This window comes from Cygnus atratus, chromosome 25, assembly GCF_013377495.2.
Source record: "Cygnus atratus isolate AKBS03 ecotype Queensland, Australia chromosome 25, CAtr_DNAZoo_HiC_assembly, whole genome shotgun sequence".
In the NCBI taxonomy this organism is placed as follows: Eukaryota; Metazoa; Chordata; class Aves; order Anseriformes; family Anatidae; genus Cygnus; species Cygnus atratus.
The window spans coordinates 4,323,007-4,340,386 of NC_066386.1; the positions used below are offsets into that span (position 1 = coordinate 4,323,007).

At 56.2% G+C, this 17,380-nt stretch overlaps 1 protein-coding gene and 1 gene segment (V, D, J or C); one reads left to right on the forward strand and one right to left on the reverse strand.

Moving 5' to 3' along the window:
- LOC118258863 (T cell receptor alpha chain MC.7.G5-like) overlaps positions 1-17,380 on the reverse strand; it is a 237,563-nt gene that overhangs the window by 123,769 nt on the left and 96,414 nt on the right.
- LOC118258877 (Ig heavy chain V region C3-like) lies at positions 2,723-3,901 on the forward strand. The segment is given in 3 exon segments: positions 2,723-2,780; positions 3,055-3,202; positions 3,670-3,901. Coding segments are annotated over 3 exon segments (315 nt in total).

The following is a 17,380-nucleotide window of genomic DNA, read 5'->3' on the forward strand; positions in this document are numbered from 1 at the left end:
GTCGGGGACGCTTTGGGAGCAGCCCCGTCTGAGCCCCGAGGAGGGCAGTCGGGGCAGTGCCCCTGGCCAGGGGCTTTGTGGGGTGCAAGGGGGTTGGCGTTTCTGGCTTTGCTGTGCTGGAGTCGCTGGGGCTTCTGGAGAGCATCTTCCATCCGTGGGTACACATTGCCCCACTCACTTTGCTCTCCTTCTGCAGGTGTGAGTGCTCAATGGAAGCTGGGGGTGTCTGGTGGAGGTGTTCGTGTACCAGGGGAAACTGTGCACCTCTCCTGCCAGGGATCCGGATTCAACTTTGGAGATTATGATGTCCGGTGGTACCGTCAGGCACGCGGTAGCAGTCTCGAGTGGGTGTCCTACATCAACTATTATGGTAGCACAATAAAATACGGCAAAGCGGTGGAGGGCCGAGCCACAGCTTCCCGGGACAATTCCCAGTCCAGGGCTTATCTGTCCCTGCGTGCCCTGGTACCCCAGGACTCAGCCCACTACTTCTGTGCAGTTCGCACAGGGACAGGAAATCCAGCTGAGCTTTAACACAAACCTGCTCCCAGGGCCCCTCGCCTTCTCTAAGTGTGTCACTGTGACACAGAACAGGGAGGAGCAGCAGAACTGTATTGAGCTGCTGAAGAGGGCAGAGAATTGCCTTCAGCTCAGCCCTTTGCCACATTGCCTGTAGGGGCCCATGGGATCAACAGCAGTGTCAGGGGCAAATGGCCAGGTCAGCTGGAGTGCAGCAAGAAGAGATGCACAGGCTTCCTCATGAAAGGAAGTGCCGAGTGCTGCTCTTGGGTCCTAACAACCCGATTCCGTGGGATTGACGGACATAACAATCCCATTCAGGCTTGGGGAAGAGTGGATGGAAAGTGTCCTGGCAGAAAAGGTCCTGAGGGTTTTGTTTGACAGCCAGCTGAACATGAGCCAGCAGTGTGCCCCTGTGGCCAAGAAAGCCAATGCCATCCTGACCTGCATCAGAAACAGTGTGGCCATGAGGCCTAGGGAAGTGATTGCCCTGCTTAAGCCCCATTTTGATGATTATGTGAATCTTCCCTGTCACATCATGCTCTTTGCTCAGCAGCTGCATCAGTCACTTCCTCACAGGGCTTCTGGTTCCTCTCTCCTTCCCCCCCTTCCTTCTAGTTTAAAGCCCTCCTCATGAGGTCTGCCATCCCCCCAGCAGGAACGTCTTTGCCGCGCTGTGTGAGACTTGGGCAGTGCGAGGAGGCCATGGGCAGAAGCCTCTGGCTGCTGGGGTGACACACTCCTCCCCACCCTGCTCTCTGCCCCGTGCCCACCTCCTCCTCCACCAGAGGCCGCAGTCCTGCGGGAGGCGGGATGGACACTAAGTGGTATGTTATTTTGTATCCTATCCATGATAGGATTTGTTAGGTAAGGTTGATGGTTGGACTTGATGATCTTATGGGTCTTTTCCAGCCTTAATGATTCTACAGTTCTGTGATTTCCATGCATGTCACCATCTGGGGATGCAGGCTGATTGTCAATGACTAGAGCATCTCATGATAGCAGCATGCACACAGGTCCACATTCCTCTGGGTCTCTCAAGAACAAAAATTCCTATTCCTACACCTTATGGAAGGCTGCCATGTGTGGGTGTGCCACCACCTCCTGGGACAGTTTCTAGGTGTTGAAATATGTCGTCCTGCATGTCCTGCATCTCCGGGACTCCACTTGCTACTTCTGTGCTGCCCCTATGGGGACAGAAAGCTGAGGTGTTCCCTGACACGCACCTCCTGCTAGGGCTTGTCACCTTCTCCATGCTCAATCCCACACCCCAGCAAAGGGGCCAGCCTGGACATGGGCTGGGAGAGACTGCAGCTGTGGCCTGTGCTGCGTGATGCACCAGTAGAGGGGTGTGCAGGGATTCTTTCAGATTGTGGGACTACTCAAGAAATCCCTCATTACAAGTGAGCCAGTATCCTGGTTTTGGCTAGGATAGAGTTAATTTTCCTCCAAGTGTCTGGTAGGGTGCTGTGTTTTGGACTTAGGGTGAAATTAATCTTGATGACACACTGATGTCGTAATTGTTGCAGAGCAGTCCTTACAAGGAAGGAAGGAAGGAAGGAAGAAAGAAGGAAAGAAAGAAGGAAAGAAGGAAGGAAGGAAGGAAAGAAGAAAGGAAGGAATGAAGGAAGGAAGGAAGGAAAGAAAGAAAGAAAGAAAGAAAGAAAGAAAGAAAGTTTTTTTGTTTGCTGTTGTTGTGTTTTTTGTTTTTTAGTTCCGTACAGGTTCCAGAGAGATATTTACAATTTATTGATATTTTAAGGCCTTAATCCAAATAAGACAGGTGCATGAGTCAAGCCTCCAATATCAATTTCTCCCGGAACGTGCTCAAAATGTTTGAGACGCACCAGGCTGAATTGTGACTTTTCTGCTAGTTAGCCTCAGGGGCATCCCTTCTGATGTGTGGGTTGTTGGTCCAGCGGCCAGCTGACGGTGAGGCCAGGGCCAGGAGCCTCCCTCCCTCCGGCTGCCGGGGCGCCGCGCTCCTCCGCTGCCCCCGAGCTGCCCCGCGCCCCGCCCCGCGGCCGCCTCCTCCTCCGCCGAAGGGGCCGCGGCCCCGCGGGGGGCGGGCTGGGCCGGGCCTGGGCGGGCGGAGCGGTGGGCGCTGCCCCGGCGAGGGCCCGACTTGTGGTGCGGGCAGGAGCGGCCCGAGCGCGGCCCCGCTCTGCTCGTGTCCGCCTCCCGCCGGGCGCGGCAGGGCCCGATGGCGGCCGGGCTGGGGCCGCGGCTGCTGGCCTTGGCCTTGGCCTTGGGGCCGGCCGGTGAGCGGCGGGCGGGGAGGGCAGCGGGGCCGGGTCCGGGTCCGGGTCCGGCGTGTACGGGAGAGGGAGGCTGTCGGGGTCGGGGACGCTTTGGGAGCAGCCCCGGCTGAGCCCCGAGGAGGGCAGTCGGGGCAGTGCCCCTGGCCAGGGGCTTTCTTGCGAGTAAGGGGGTTGGCGGCTGAGGCTGGGCTGGGCTGGGGTTGCTGGGCCTTCTGGTTAGCATCTTTTTCTTTCTGTGAGCACACCCTGCCCCACTCCCTGTGCTCTCCTGCAGGTGTGTGGGCACAGTGGAGGCTGGTGGAGTCTGGTGGAGGTCTGCAAGCACCAGGGAACTCTGTGAAGCTCTCCTGTCAGGGATCCGGATTCACCTTCAGTTCATTTGGTGTATGGTGGTACCGTCAGGCACCCGGTGGCAGTCTCGAGTGGGTGTCCTACATCAACTATTATGGTAGCACAATAAAATATGGCAAAGCGGTGGAGGGCCGAGCCACAGCTTCCCGGGACAATTCCCAGTCCAAGGCTTCTCTGTCCCTGCGTGCCCTGGTACCCCAGGACTCTGCCCACTACTTCTGTGCAGTTTGCACAGGGACAGGAAATCCAGCTGAGCTTTAACACAAACCTACTCCCAGGGCCCCTTGCCTTCTCTAAGTGTGTCACTGTGACAGAGAACAGGGAGGAGCAGCAGAACTGTATTGAGCTGCTGAAGAGGGCAGAGAATTGATTCTTTCAGATTGTGGGACTACGCAAGAAATCCCTCATTACAAGTGAGCCAGTATCCTGGTTTTGACTAGGATAAAGTTAATTTTCCTCCACGTGTCTGGTAGGGTGCTGTGTTTTGGACTCAGGTGAGAATAATGTTGATAACACACTTATGTTTTAATTGTTGCAGAGCAGTGCTTACACTAAGCCAAGGACTTTTCATCTTCTCACACTCTCCTGCCAGTGGGCAGGCTTGGGGTGCAGCAAGAGCTGGGAGGGGACAGAACCTGGACAGCTGACCCAGACTGGCCAAAGGAGAATTCCATACCATAGGACATCCTGCTGAACAATTAATATGGGGTGGCTGGCGGGGATGGGGGCACCGGCTGCACAGGGATTGGCTGGGCATCGGTCAGCGTGTGGTGAGCAATTGCATTGTGCATCACTTATTTTGTACATACTATTAGTATTAGTACTATCATTATTATTATTATCTTTCCTTTTCTATTCCAATAAACTGTGTCTATCTCAAGCCACAAGCTTTCATTTTAATTCTTTTTTGATTGTCTCGCCCATCCCAGAGAGGGAGGGGGGAGTGTGATTAAACGGCTGGTGGTGCTTGCCTGCCAGCTGGGTTAAACCACTACAGAAAGGGAGGAAATAAACATATAACAGGTGAATAGAAAGCAGGAAATAAAGCAAGAACGAAAGAAAAAAAAAAAAGAGAGAGTGTTTTTTTTTTTACATCTGTACTGCTTCTAGAGAGATATTTACAATTTACTGATTCTTTAGGGCCTTAATCTAAATAACATGTGCATGAGTCACCCCTTCAGTATGAATATCCACTGGAACATGCTCAAAATGCTCAAGATGCACCAGGTTGAATTGTGACTTTCCTGCCAGTTAGCCTCACGGGGATCCCATCTGATGAGTGGGTTGTTGGTCCACAGGCCAGCTGACAGTGAGTCTAAGTCTGCACTGAGAGCATGCGGCTCCTTTTCTGCCTTCTCCTACTTCCCATGCTCATCCCTTTCAATCCGATTGAAATCATATAGAGCTTGTATTCATCTTATTTTCCAATTAGTTGCTAGCACACATCGTCATCTTTGAGTTTGTACAATACTTGCATTCTTCTGCTCCCCTTTATCTCTGTTTGTGGGTGTCTGCGGTGTCCCTGCTGGTTCAGTAAGATGTATTGGAGCTCGGGGTGAAACGAGCAGGCGTCCTGTCCTGTCATGGTGCAGCATTGATCAAGCTGCACAGTTTCATGACTTAAGCCGTGACGTCCCCACGAAGTCTGTGCTTTGAGGACACCGCAAAGGGAGTTCCCTCTTGAAGAGCCTTTCCATCCTAAGCCCTACCTTCTCCTATGACACTTGGAGAGGCACGCCAGCATGCCCTCTGCCTGGAAAGGGCTTGCGGGATTTCTCCTTGATGCTGCCTTGTGGGCACTTCTGGGCTACATGCAAGTGCTGAAAGTGGGTCTGCTTAAGCCCCCGTTTGCTGATGTTGTGAAGCCTCCCTGTCACATCACCCCATGCCCTTTGCTCAGCACCTGTGTCAGTCACTCCCTCCCTCCCAGGGCTGCTGGCTCGTGTCTCCCTCCACGGTAGTTCCCGCTCGACAGCCCTCCATTGGAGGTCCACCTATCGGCCACAAACGCTTTGCTCCGCTTCATGCCCTGGCTGTCTCCCTCTTTCCCCTTCCCTGACAGTAAGGTCAGTGCTCAGGCTGCAACGGGAGCAAGAGCTCCTGAGCACGGGTGTTTGCAGCTGCAGCATGGCAGAGGTGAGGCTGTCACTGCCGGCTCTCGTGGGCACAGCAGGCAGCGAGCGGCCGAGCACCTGATGCTCAGCAGCTGCATCAGTCACTCCCTCACAGGGCTGCCCCGCGCCCCGCCCCGCGGCCGCCTCCTCCTCCGCCGAAGGGGCCGCGGCCCCGCGGGGGGCGGGCTGGGCCGGGCCTGGGCGGGCGGAGCGGTGGGCGCTGCCCCGGCGAGGGCCCGACTTGTGGTGCGGGCAGGAGCGGCCCGAGCGCGGCCCCGCTCTGCTCGTGTCCGCCTCCCGCCGGGCGCGGCAGGGCCCGATGGCGGCCGGGCTGGGGCCGCGGCTGCTGGCCTTGGCCTTGGCCTTGGGGCCGGCCGGTGAGCGGCGGGCGGGGAGGGCAGCGTGGCCGGGGCCGGGTCCGGTGTGTGCGGGAGAGGGAGGCTGTCGGGGTCGGGGATGCTTTGGGAGCAGCCCCGGCTGAGCCCCGAGGAGGGCAGTCTGGGCAGTGTCCCTGGCCAGGGGCTTTGTTGGGAGCAAGGTGGTTGGCTACTCAGGCTGTGCTGAGAGCAACCATGCGGCTGGGAAACATTGTACTGTCTGGCTCCATGCGCTCTCTTTCCACAGGGGTGCGGGCACAGCCAAGGGTTGTGGAGTCTGGCGGAGGTCTTCGAGCACTGGGGGATTCTGTACTCCTCTCCTGCCAGGGATATGCCTTGACTTTGATCAACTATTATTTTTGGTGGTACCGTCAGGCACCTAGTGGCAGTCTGAGTGCCTGTCTCACATCAGCTATGATTCTTCAGCCATTCATTACCTGCCAGGGGTAAAAGGTAGAGCCACGGCCTCCCTCAATAATTCCTGGTCTGTGGCATTTCTGCTTTTGCATGGCCTGCACTGCCAGGACTCAGCCCACTATTTCTGTGTGGTTCGCACAGCAACAGGAAATCCAGCCAAACTTTAACATAAACCTGCTCCCAAGCCATATTGCCTTCACCAAGTCAGGGTCTTTCTTGGGAACAGGAGGGTTGGCAGCTCAGGCTTTGCCGGGATGGGGTTGCTGGGACTTCTGGTTAGCATCCTCTTCTGTCCATGAGCACAAACTGCCCCACTCCATGTGCTCTCCTGCAGGCGTGTGGGCACAGTGGAGGTTGGTGGAGTCTGGTGGAGGTCTGCAAGCAGCTGGGGACACCGTGCACCTCTCCTGCCAGGGATCCGGCTTCAACTTCAGAAGTTACCATGTGCTGTGGTACCGCCAGGCACCCAGTGGCAGGATTGAGTGGGTGTCCTTCATCAACACATCTGGTAATACAAAAGACTACGGAAAAGCGGTGCAGGGCCGATCCACAGCCTCCCGGGACAATTCCCAGTCCAAGGCTTATCTGTCCCTGCGTGCCCTGGTACCTCAGGACTCTGCCCACTACTTCTGTGCTGTTCACACAGGGACAGGAAATCCAGCTGAGCTTTAACACAAACCTGCTCCCAGGGCCCCTCGCCTTCTCTAAGTGTGTCACTGTGACAGAGAGCAGGGAGGAGCAGCAGAACTGTATTGATCTGCTGAAGAGGGCAGAGAATTGCCTTCAGCTCAGCCCTTTGCCACATTGCCTGTAGGGGCCCATGGGATCAACAGCAGTGTCAGGGGCAAATGGCCAGGTCAGCTGGAGTGCAGCAACGAAGAGATGCACAGGCTTCCTCATGAAAGGAAGTGCTGAGTGCTGCTCTTGGGTCCTAACAACCCCATTCCGTGGGATTGACGGACATAACAATCCCATTCAGAGTTGGGGAAGAGTGGATGGAAAGTGTGCCTGGCAGAAAAGGACCTGAGGGTTTTGTTTGACAGCCAGCTGAACATGAGCCAGCAGTGTGCCCCTGTGGCCATGAAGGCCAATGGCATCCTGACCTGCATCAGAAACAGTGTGGCCATGAGGCCTAGGGAAGTGATTGTCCTGCTGAAGCCCCATTTTGATGATTTTGTGAATCCTCCCTGTCACATCGCGCCATGCTCTTTGCTCAGCAGCTGCATCAGTCACTTCCTCACAGGGCTTCTGGTTCCTCTCTCCTTCCCCCCCTTCCTTCTAGTTTAAAGCCCTCCTCATGAGGTCTGCCATCCCCTCAGCAGGAACGTCTTTGCCGCGCTGTGTGAGACTGGGGCAGTGCGAGGAGGCCATGGGCAGAAGCCTCTGGCTGCTGGGGTGACACACTCCTCCCCACCCTGCTCTCTGCCCCGTGCCCACCTCCTCCTCCACCAGAGGCCGCAGTCCTGCAGGAGGCGGGATGGACACTAAGTGGTATGTTATTTTTTATCCTATCCATGACAGGATTTGTTAGGTAAGGTTGATGGTTGGACTTGATGATCTTATGGGTCTTTTCCAGCCTTAATGATTCTACAGTTCTGTGATTTCCATGCATGTCACCATCTGGGGATGCAGGCTGATTGTCAATGACTAGAGCATCTCATGATAGCAGCATGCACACAGGTCCACATTCCTCTGGGTCTCTCAAGAACAAAAATTCCTATTCCTACACCTTATGGAAGGCTGCCATGTGTGGGTGTGCCACCACCTCCTGGGACAGTTTCTAGGTGTTGAAATATGTCGTCCTGCATGTCCTGCATCTCCGGGACTCCACTTGCTACTTCTGTGCTGCCCCTATGGGGACAGAAAGCTGAGGTGTTCCCTGACACGCACCTCCTGCTAGGGCTTGTCACCTTCTCCATGCTCAATCCCACACCCCAGCAAAGGGGCCAGCCTGGACATGGGCTGGGAGAGACTGCAGCTGTGGCCTGTGCTGTGCATGATGCACCAGTAGAGGGGTGTGCAGGGATTCTTTCAGATTGTGGGACTACTCAAGAAATCCCTCATTACAAGTGAGCCAGTATCCTGGTTTTGGCTAGGATAGAGTTAATTTTCCTCCAAGTGTCTGGTAGGGTGCTGTGTTTTGGACTCAGGTGAGAATAATGTTGATAACACACTTATGTTTTAATTGTTGCAGAGCAGTGCTTACACTAAGCCAAGGACTTTTCATCTTCTCACACTCTCCTGCCAGTGGGCAGGCTTGGGGTGCAGCAGGAGCTGGGAGGGGACAGAACCTGGACAGCTGACCCAGACTGGCCAAAGGGGCATTCCATACCATAGGACATCCTGCTGAACAATTAATATGGGTGGCTGGCAGGGGTGGGTGCACTGGCTGCTCAGGGATAGGCAGGGCATCGGTCAGCGTGTGGTGAGCAATTGCATTGTGCAACACTTGTTTGTACACATTAGTAGTAGTAGTAGTAGTATAGTATTACTATTATTCCCTTTCCTTTTCTATTCTAATAAACTGTGTCTATCTCAAGCCACAAGCTTTCATTTTAATTCTTTTTCGATTGTCTCTCCTGTTCCAGAGAGGGAGGGGGGAGTGTGATTGAACGGCTGGTGGTGCTTGCCTGCCAGCTGGGTTAAACCGCTACAGACAGGGAGGAAATAAATATATAACAGTTGAATAGAAAGCAGGAAAGAATGCCAGAAACACAAAAAAAAAAAAAAGGGAGAGAGAGGTTTTTTTTTTGTTTTGTTTGTTTGTTTGTTTTACATCTATACTGCTTCTAGAGAGATATTTACAATTTACTGATTCTTTAGGGCCTTAATCTAAATAACACGTGCATGAGTCACCCCTTCAGTATGAATATCCACTGGAACATGCTCAAAATGCTCAAGATGCACCAGGTTGAATTGTGACTTTCCTGCCAGTTAGCCTCACGGGGATCCCATCTGACTGAGTGGGTTGTTGGTCCACAGGCCAGCTGACAGGTGAGTCTAAGTCTGCACTGAGAGCATGCGGCTCCTTTTCTGCCTTCTCCTACTTCCCATGCTCATCCCTTTCAATCCGATTGAAATCATATAGAGCTTGTATTCATCTTATTTTCCAATTAGTTGCTAGCACACATCGTCATCTTTGAGTTTGTACAATACTTGCATTCTTCTGCTCCCCTTTATCTCTGTTTGTGGGTGTCTGCGGTGTCCCTGCTGGTTCAGTAAGATGTATTGGAGCTCGGGGTGAAACGAGCAGGCGTCCTGTCCTGTCATGGTGCAGCATTGATCAAGCTGCACAGTTTCATGACTTAAGCCGTGACGTCCCCACGAAGTCTGTGCTTTGAGGACACCGCAAAGGGAGTTCCCTCTTGAAGAGCCTTTCCATCCTAAGCCCTACCTTCTCCTATGACACTTGGAGAGGCACGCCAGCATGCCCTCTGCCTGGAAAGGGCTTGCGGGATTTCTCCTTGATGCTGCCTTGTGGGCACTTCTGGGCTATGTGCAAGTGCTGAAAGTGGGTCTGCTTAAGCCCCCGTTTGCTGATGTTGTGAAGCCTCCCTGTCACATCACCCCATGCCCTTTGCTCAGCACCTGTGTCAGTCACTCCCTCCCTCCCAGGGCTGCTGGCTCGTGTCTCCCTCCACGGTAGTTCCTGCTCGACAGCCCTCCATTGGAGGTCCACCTATCGGCCACAAACGCTTTGCTCCGCTTCATGCCCTGGCTGTCTCCCTCTTTCCCCTTCCCTGACAGTAAGGTCAGTGCTCAGGCTGCAACGGGAGCAAGAGCTCCTGAGCACGGGTGTTTGCAGCTGCAGCATGGCAGAGGTGAGGCTGTCACTGCCGGCTCTCGTGGGCACAGCAGGCAGCGAGCGGCCGAGCACCTTTTCGGTGTGGCCCCGGCGCGGCACTGCCGGGTCCCTCCTGCCGGGCTGCGCGGGGCTCAAGGCCGGGGACAGCGGCGGGAGGCCAGGGCCAGGAGCCTCCCTCCCTCCGGCTGCCGGGGCGCCGCGCTCCTCCGCTGCCCCCGAGCTGCCCCGCGCCCCGCCCCGCGGCCGCCTCCTCCTCCGCCGAAGGGGCCGCGGCCCCGCGGGGGGCGGGCTGGGCCGGGCCTGGGCGGGCGGAGCGGTGGGCGCTGCCCCGGCGAGGGCCCGACTTGTGGTGCGGGCAGGAGCGGCCCGAGCGCGGCCCCGCTCTGCTCGTGTCCGCCTCCCGCCGGGCGCGGCAGGGCCCGATGGCGGCCGGGCTGGGGCCGCGGCTGCTGGCCTTGGCCTTGGCCTTGGCCTTGGGGCCGGCCGGTGAGCGGCGGGCGGGGAGGGCAGCGTGGCCGGGGCCGGGTCCGGTGTGTGCGGGAGAGGGAGGCTGTCGGGGTCGGGGACGCTTTGGGAGCAGCCCCGGCTGAGCCCCGAGGAGGGCAGTCGGGGCAGTGCCCCTGGCCAGGGGCTTTCTTGCGAGTAAGGGGGTTGGCGGCTGAGGCTGTGCTGTGCTGGAATCGCTGGAGGTTCTAGAGAGCATCCTCCTCCGTCCGTGGGCACACCCTGCCCCACTCCCTGTGCTCTCCTTCTGCAGGCGTGTGTGCCGAATTGAGTCTGGTGGAGTCTGGTGGAGGTCTGCGAGCACCTGGAGACTCCGTGCATCTCTCCTGCCAGGGATCCGGATTCAGATTTGCAGATTATGATGTTTTGTGGTACCGTCAGGCACGCGGTAGCAGTCTCGAGTGGGTGTCCTACATCAACAATTATGGTAGCACAATAAAATATGGCAAAGCGGTGGAGGGCCGAGCCGAAGCTTCCCGGTACAATTCCCAGTCCAAGGCTTATCTGTCCCTGCGTGCCCTGGTACCCCAGGACTCAGCCCACTACTTCTGTGCAGTTCGCACAGGGACAGGAAATCCAGCTGAGCTTTAACACAAACCTGCTCCCAGGGCCCCTTCGCCTTCTCTAAGTGTGTCACTGTGACAGAGAGCAGGGAGGAGCAGCAGAACTGTATTGAGCTGCTGAAGAGGGCAGAGAATTGCCTTCAGCTCAGCCCTTTGCCACATTGCCTGTAGGGGCCCATGGGATCAACAGCAGTGTCAGGGGCAAATGGCCAGGTCAGCTGGAGTGCAGCAAGAAGAGATGCACAGGCTTCCTCATGAAAGGAAGTGCCGAGTGCTGCTCTTGGGTCCTAACAACCCGATTCCGTGGGATTGACGGTCATAACAATCCCATTCAGGCTTGGGGAAGAGTGGGTGGAAGGTGTGCTGGCAGAAAAGGACCTGAGGGTTTTGTTTGACAGCCAGCCTGAACATGAGCCAGCAGTGTGCCCCTGTGGCCATGAAGGCCAATGGCATCCTGACCTGCATCAGAAACAGTGTGGCCATGAGGCCTAGGGAAGTGATTGTCCTGCTTAAGCCCCATTTTGATGATTTTGTGAAGCCTCCCTGTCACACCGTGCCATGCTCTTTGCTCAGCAGCTGCATCAGTCACTTCCTCACAGGGCTTCTGGTTCCTCTCTCCTTCCCCCCTTTCCTTCTAGTTTAAAGGCCTCCTCATGAGGTCTGCCATCCCCTCAGCAGGAACGTCTTTGCCGCGCTGTGTGAGACTGGGGCAGTGCGAGGAGGCCATGGGCAGAAGCCTCTGGCTGCTGGGGTGGCACACTCCTCCCCACCCTGCTCTCTGCCCCGTGCCCACCTCCTCCTCCACCAGAGGCCGCAGTCCTGCGGGAGGTGGGATGGACACTAAGTGGTATGTTATTTTTATCAGCCCCGTGTGAGCCCCGAGGAGGGCAGTCGGGGCAGTGCCCCTGGCCAGGGGCTTTCTTGCGAGTAAGGGGGCTGGCAGCTGAGGCTGTGCTGCGCTGGGGTTGCTGGGCCTTCTGGTTTGCATCCTCTTCTTTCTGTGAGCACACCCTGCCCCACTCCATGTGCTCTCCTGCAGGTGTGTGGGCACAGTGGAAGCTGGTGGAGTCTGGTGGAGGTCTGCAAGCACTGGGGAACTCTGTGAAGCTCTCCTGCCAGGGATCCGGATTCACCTTCAGTTCATTTGCTATACAGTGGTACCGTCAGGCACCCGGTGGCAGTCTCGAGTGGGTGTCTTACATTAGCAGCCGGTCTGGTACTACCAAGCGATACTGGGCTGCAGTAGAAGGTCGAGCCATAGCCTCCCGGGACAATTCACGGGCCGAGTCATCTCTTTCCCTCCACCGTCTGCATGTGGGGGACTCAGCCCACTATTTTTGTGCTGTTCGCACAGGGACACGAAATACAGCAGGGCTTTAACAAAAACCCCTTTGCAGGGCATGGCGAAAACTGTGTGAGCTGCAGGGCTGGTTTTGGCTGTGTCAGCCTGTACGCTTCTGCCAGGGAGCAAAGGTGCATCACTCTACACCACAGATGGCCCTGTCCTTTCTGCAAGAGTTCCTTTCTCTTAATCACCCCTTTCTCTGAAGTCCCCAAAGCAGTATTGTAGTCTGGGGAGGATGTTCTCCATATTTCTGGTCACCAAACCAGCTTGCCTACTTTACCTGCCTGCAGCCCCTCTCTGCTTGTCTTTGGTCTCCTTCTTCACTTGGGCTTTAGAAGAAATGTTGCCAGTTTCCATTGTTACTCCCCTCAGTGACCCATCCCTAGGCCATTTCCATGGGCTGGAAAAAGAAAAGCAGTTGTGTGAAGAGCCGTGCTGTGACTTCAGTTGCGTTTCAGGGCAGTGAGATCCAAGCAATGAAGTCTGCATTGCAGGGCTGAGCATAGTACACGGAGACCCTGCGATGCACTTACAGGTCCAACGCTTCTTATCTTTACACGGCCTGTCACCGGCAGCATCCCAGTTGGCAGTACTTGCTCCAGACAAGGGCCAAGGAGGCTACTACAGCCCTAGGCCTGTACAGTCGCTGCAGACAATGGGATTGCTGAATCTCCTGCAGTGTGCCCAAGGTCTTTCTCTAGGAGATATTCCATAGAAGATAGTACAGGAGGGGTTGGGAGACTCCCTTGTTGCTCAAAAATCTTCTCTGCCACCCTAGCCTCAGGCTATGGCTCATGCTAATTGCACTGCAAGTACCCAGGAGGCAGCAAGCAGCTGCAGTGAACCTGTCCAGAGCAATAGGCTAAGCTCTGGGGAAATTACAGGCAAACTCACTTTGGCAGTAGGCTTTGAAGAAGAACAGATATGCCTGTGCATGCCAGCCCTCAAGAAAAATCCACACACCTTGTCCTGTAGGCAAATGCTGTTGTTGATAGAATAGAAAGAAGGGATGCCACCCAAAGGGACCTGGACAAGCTTGAGAAGTGGGCCCACGTAAACCTAATGAGGTTCAACAAGTCTGAGTGCAAGGTGCTGCACCTGGGCCAGAGCAATCCCAGATGTGAGTACAGACTGGATGAAGAACTCACAGAGAGCAGCCCTGCCGAGAAGGACTTGGAGGTTCTGCTGGATGAAAAGCTCAGCATAAGGTGTCAGTGCGCGCTTGCAGTCCAGAAGGTCAAGTGCATCCTGGGCTGCATTAAAAGAGGAGTGGCCATCAGGTCGAGGGAGGTGATTGTCTCCCTGTAATCTGCCCTTTTGAGGCTCCACTGGATCGGCACTGGTTCAAATACCATCTTCTTTCCTGGCAATTAGCATCTGGGGCACCCCTGCTGATGGGTGGGTTGTCAGTCCACAGGCAGTTGATGGTGAGTCTGAGTCCACACCAAGAGCACATGGCTCCTTCTTTTGTACCTTTTCTTATGCCCCCTGCTCAGTCCTTTCAAGCCAATTAAATGGGAATCTGGTGTTCATGATGAGCTTGTGCTTAGCTTTGTCCCCTCTGTGTCCAACCTTTGTGAGGTTGTCTCCCTCTTTCTCCCTCTCTGAAAGTAAGGTCAGTGCTCAGGCTGCAACGGGAGCAAGAGCTCCTGAGCACGGGTGTTTGCAGCTGCAGCATGGCAGAGGTGAGGCTGTCACTGCCGGCTCTCGTGGGCACAGCAGGCAGCGAGCGGCCGAGCACCTTTTCGGTGTGGCCCCGGCGCGGCACTGCCGGGTCCCTCCTGCCGGGCTGCGCGGGGCTCAAGGCCGGGGCAGCGGCGGGAGGCCAGGGCCAGGAGCCTCCCACCCTCCGGCTGCCGGGGCGCCGCGCTCCTCGGCTGCCCCCGAGCTGCCCCGCGCCCCGCCCCGCGGCCGCCTCCTCCTCCGCCGAAGGGGCCGCGGCCCCGCGGGGGGCGGGCTGGGCCGGGCCTGGGCGGGCGGAGCGGTGGGCGCTGCCCCGGCGAGGGCCCGACTTGTGGTGCGGGCAGGAGCGGCCCGAGCGCGGCCCCGCTCTGCTCGTGTCCGCCTCCCGCCGGGCGCGGCAGGGCCCGATGGCGGCCGGGCTGGGGCCGCGGCTGCTGGCCTTGGCCTTGGCCTTGGGGCCGGCCGGTGAGCGGCGGGCGGGGAGGGCAGCGGGGCCGGGTCCGGGTCCGGTGTGTGCGGGAGAGGGAGGCTGTCGGGGTCGGGGACGCTTTGGGAGCAGCCCCGGCTGAGCCCCGAGGAGGGCAGTCAGGGCAGTGTCCCTGGCCAGGGGCTTTGTGGGGTGCAAGGGGGTTGGCGTTTCAGGCTGTGCTGTGCTGGAGTCGCTGGACCTTTTCTAGAGCATCCTCCTCCGTCCGTGGGCACACCCTGCCCCACTCCCTGTGCTCTCCTTCTGCAGGTGTGTGTGCCGAATTGAGTCTGGTGGAGTCTGGCGGAGGTCTGCGAGCACCTGGAGAGTCCGTGCATCTCTCCTGCCAGGGATCCGGACTCAGCTTCGAAGATTATTATGTCTTGTGGTACCATCAGGCACCCGGTGGAAGTCTCGAGTGGGTGTCCTACATCCACTTTGATGGTAGCACAATAAAATATGGCAAAGCGGTTGAGGGCCGAGCCGAAGCTTCCCGGGACAATTCCCAGTCCAAGGCTTATCTGTCCCTGCATGCCCTGGTACCCCAGGACTCTGCCCACTACTTCTGTGCAGTTCGCACAGGGGCAGGAAATCCAGCTGAGCTTTAACACAAACCTGCTCCCAGGGCCCCTCGCCTTCTCTAAGTGTGTCACTGTGACACAGAACAGGGAGGAGCAGCAGAACTGTATTGATCTGCTGAAGAGGGCAGAGAATTGCCTTCAGCTCAGCCCTTTGCCACATTGCCTGTAGGGGCCCATGGGATCAACAGCAGTGTCAGGGGCAAATGGCCAGGTCAGCTGGAGTGCAGCAAGAAGAGATGCACAGGCTTCCTCATGAAAGGAAGTGCCGAGTGCTGCTCTTGGGTCCTAACAACCCCATCCTTTGGGACTGATGGACACAACAACCCCATTCAGAGTTGGGGAAGAGTGGATGGAAAGTGTCCTGGCTGAAAAGGACCTGACGATGTTGTTTGACAGCCAGCTGAACATGAGCCAGCAGTGTGCCCCTGTGGCCATGAAGGCCAATGGCATCAGAAACAGTGAGGCCATCAGGAGTGGGGAAGTAATGGTCCTTTGGGATGTGGCTCTGGTGACAACACATCTCGGATATTGTGTTCATTTTGGTCCCCTCACTACAAGGAGGTGTGCTGGGTCTGGCTGGGATGCTAACTTTCCCTGCAGCAGCCCATACAGTGCTGTGCTCTGCACGTGTAGCTAGAAGAGCACTGGTGTCACAGCATCGTTTCATCTGTTGCTGCCCAATACTGGCACAGCATCAGGACTCCCTCCAACCCCCCAAGAGCCAGCAGGCTGGGGGTGTGGAAGTGATGGGGAGGGGACATCACTGGGGCAGCTGACCTAAACGAACCAAAGGGCTATTCCATGCCATATGATGTCACTCTGTGCAATAAATGTGGGAAAGGGGAAGGAGAGGCGGGGGCTCTCATTGTGGAAGCGTGTTCTCCAAAACAACCACTATGTGTATTGAGGCCCTGCATCCCAGGATGTGGCTGATCGTCTCTCGTTGATTCTAAGTAGAGTAACTGCTTTTCTCTCTCTGTGAATCCGTGCGGCCTTTTTTTTTTTTCCCACCTCCTTTTCCCTTTAATTAAATCATCCTTATCTCAGACCTTGAGCCCTTTGTGTTGTTTGTTCTCCCCCTTTTTCTTTGAGGAGGGGGAGGGAGAGAGCGGCCATGGTGGAACTCAGCTGCCCACCCAAGTAAAACCACCACAGAAGGATATTGAGTTGCTTGAGTATGTGCAAAGAGCAAGAAAGCTGGTGAAGGGACTAGAAAGCAAGTGTTATCATCAGCAGCTGAGGGAACTGTTTTTTTTTTAGTGTAGAGAAAAGGAAGCTGAGGGGAGACCTGATCATTCTCTGCAGCTATCTGAGAGAAGGTTGCAGCAAGGAGGTGTTGGTCTCTATGATTCTGTGATTCCATGGTTAAACACTGGACAGCTTTTCCCTGTGGTCCTAAATGGGGCTATTTTCTTGTGCAGAAGAGGTGAACTGCTGAATTTGTTTGCTGTAGAGGAACCACTAGTTTCCCAGGAAGTCAATGTGGATGATTGAGTTAGAGATGATTTATCATGTGCCTCACCAGGTGATCGGTTCCGAGGCAGTCGTGATCTGCAGCAGAGCCGGGGATCGTGGTGGGCAGGCGTTTTTCTGCATGGAGGCCACTCAGGGCAGCCAAGGGAGCCAGCGGGACCCGTCAGCCCTTGTGAGGGTGGCTGACGAGGCTTCATCGGAGCCAGAGGCACCCCCTGTGGTAGAAAGGCAGCCCCTAGGGAGCACGAGAAACCATCAGCCAGGCAACCAGGGCGGGCAAACAGGGCATGGTGCATCAGTTTGCACAGCAGGTCGAGCAGGCGGGGCGAGCAAGGAGGGCGAAGTATCCCTCCTCACTCAGGCGACCGGCTCACCTACCAGCTACCTCCCAGACAGCAAACCCAGCCATGGTCACCACTAGGCGGCAAGCGCTTGCCAAAGCACTCATCAAAAAGACTGTGGCAACCCAGACCGAGTGCCTGCCCAAAGATGCGGCTCTTCAGGTCTCCGGCTGCAGGGAGGGCCTGAGCCTGATGCTGCCAATGGACGGTGACAGAGATACTGGCTGCGTGAGGTACGAGGAGGTGGAGGATCTGATCAGCCTGGTGGCAGAGCTCAAGGAGGAGGTAGGGAGATTAAGGACTATCAGGGAGTGCAAGCAGGAGTTGGACTGGTGGAGCAACGCCCTGCCATGCCTCAGAGAAAGGCATGACAGATGAGCAAGTGGGGAAGAAGACCGGTGTGGCTGAACAGGGAACTTTTGCTGAGTGTCTGGGAGAAAAAAGACTTTATGTCTGGCGGAAGAAGGGGCAGGCAACTCAGGGAGAGTACAAGGAAGTTGGCAGCATATGCAGAGAAAAAATCAGGAAGGCCAAAGCCCAGTACAAGCTCAACCTGGCAACTATGGTTAAGTATAACAAA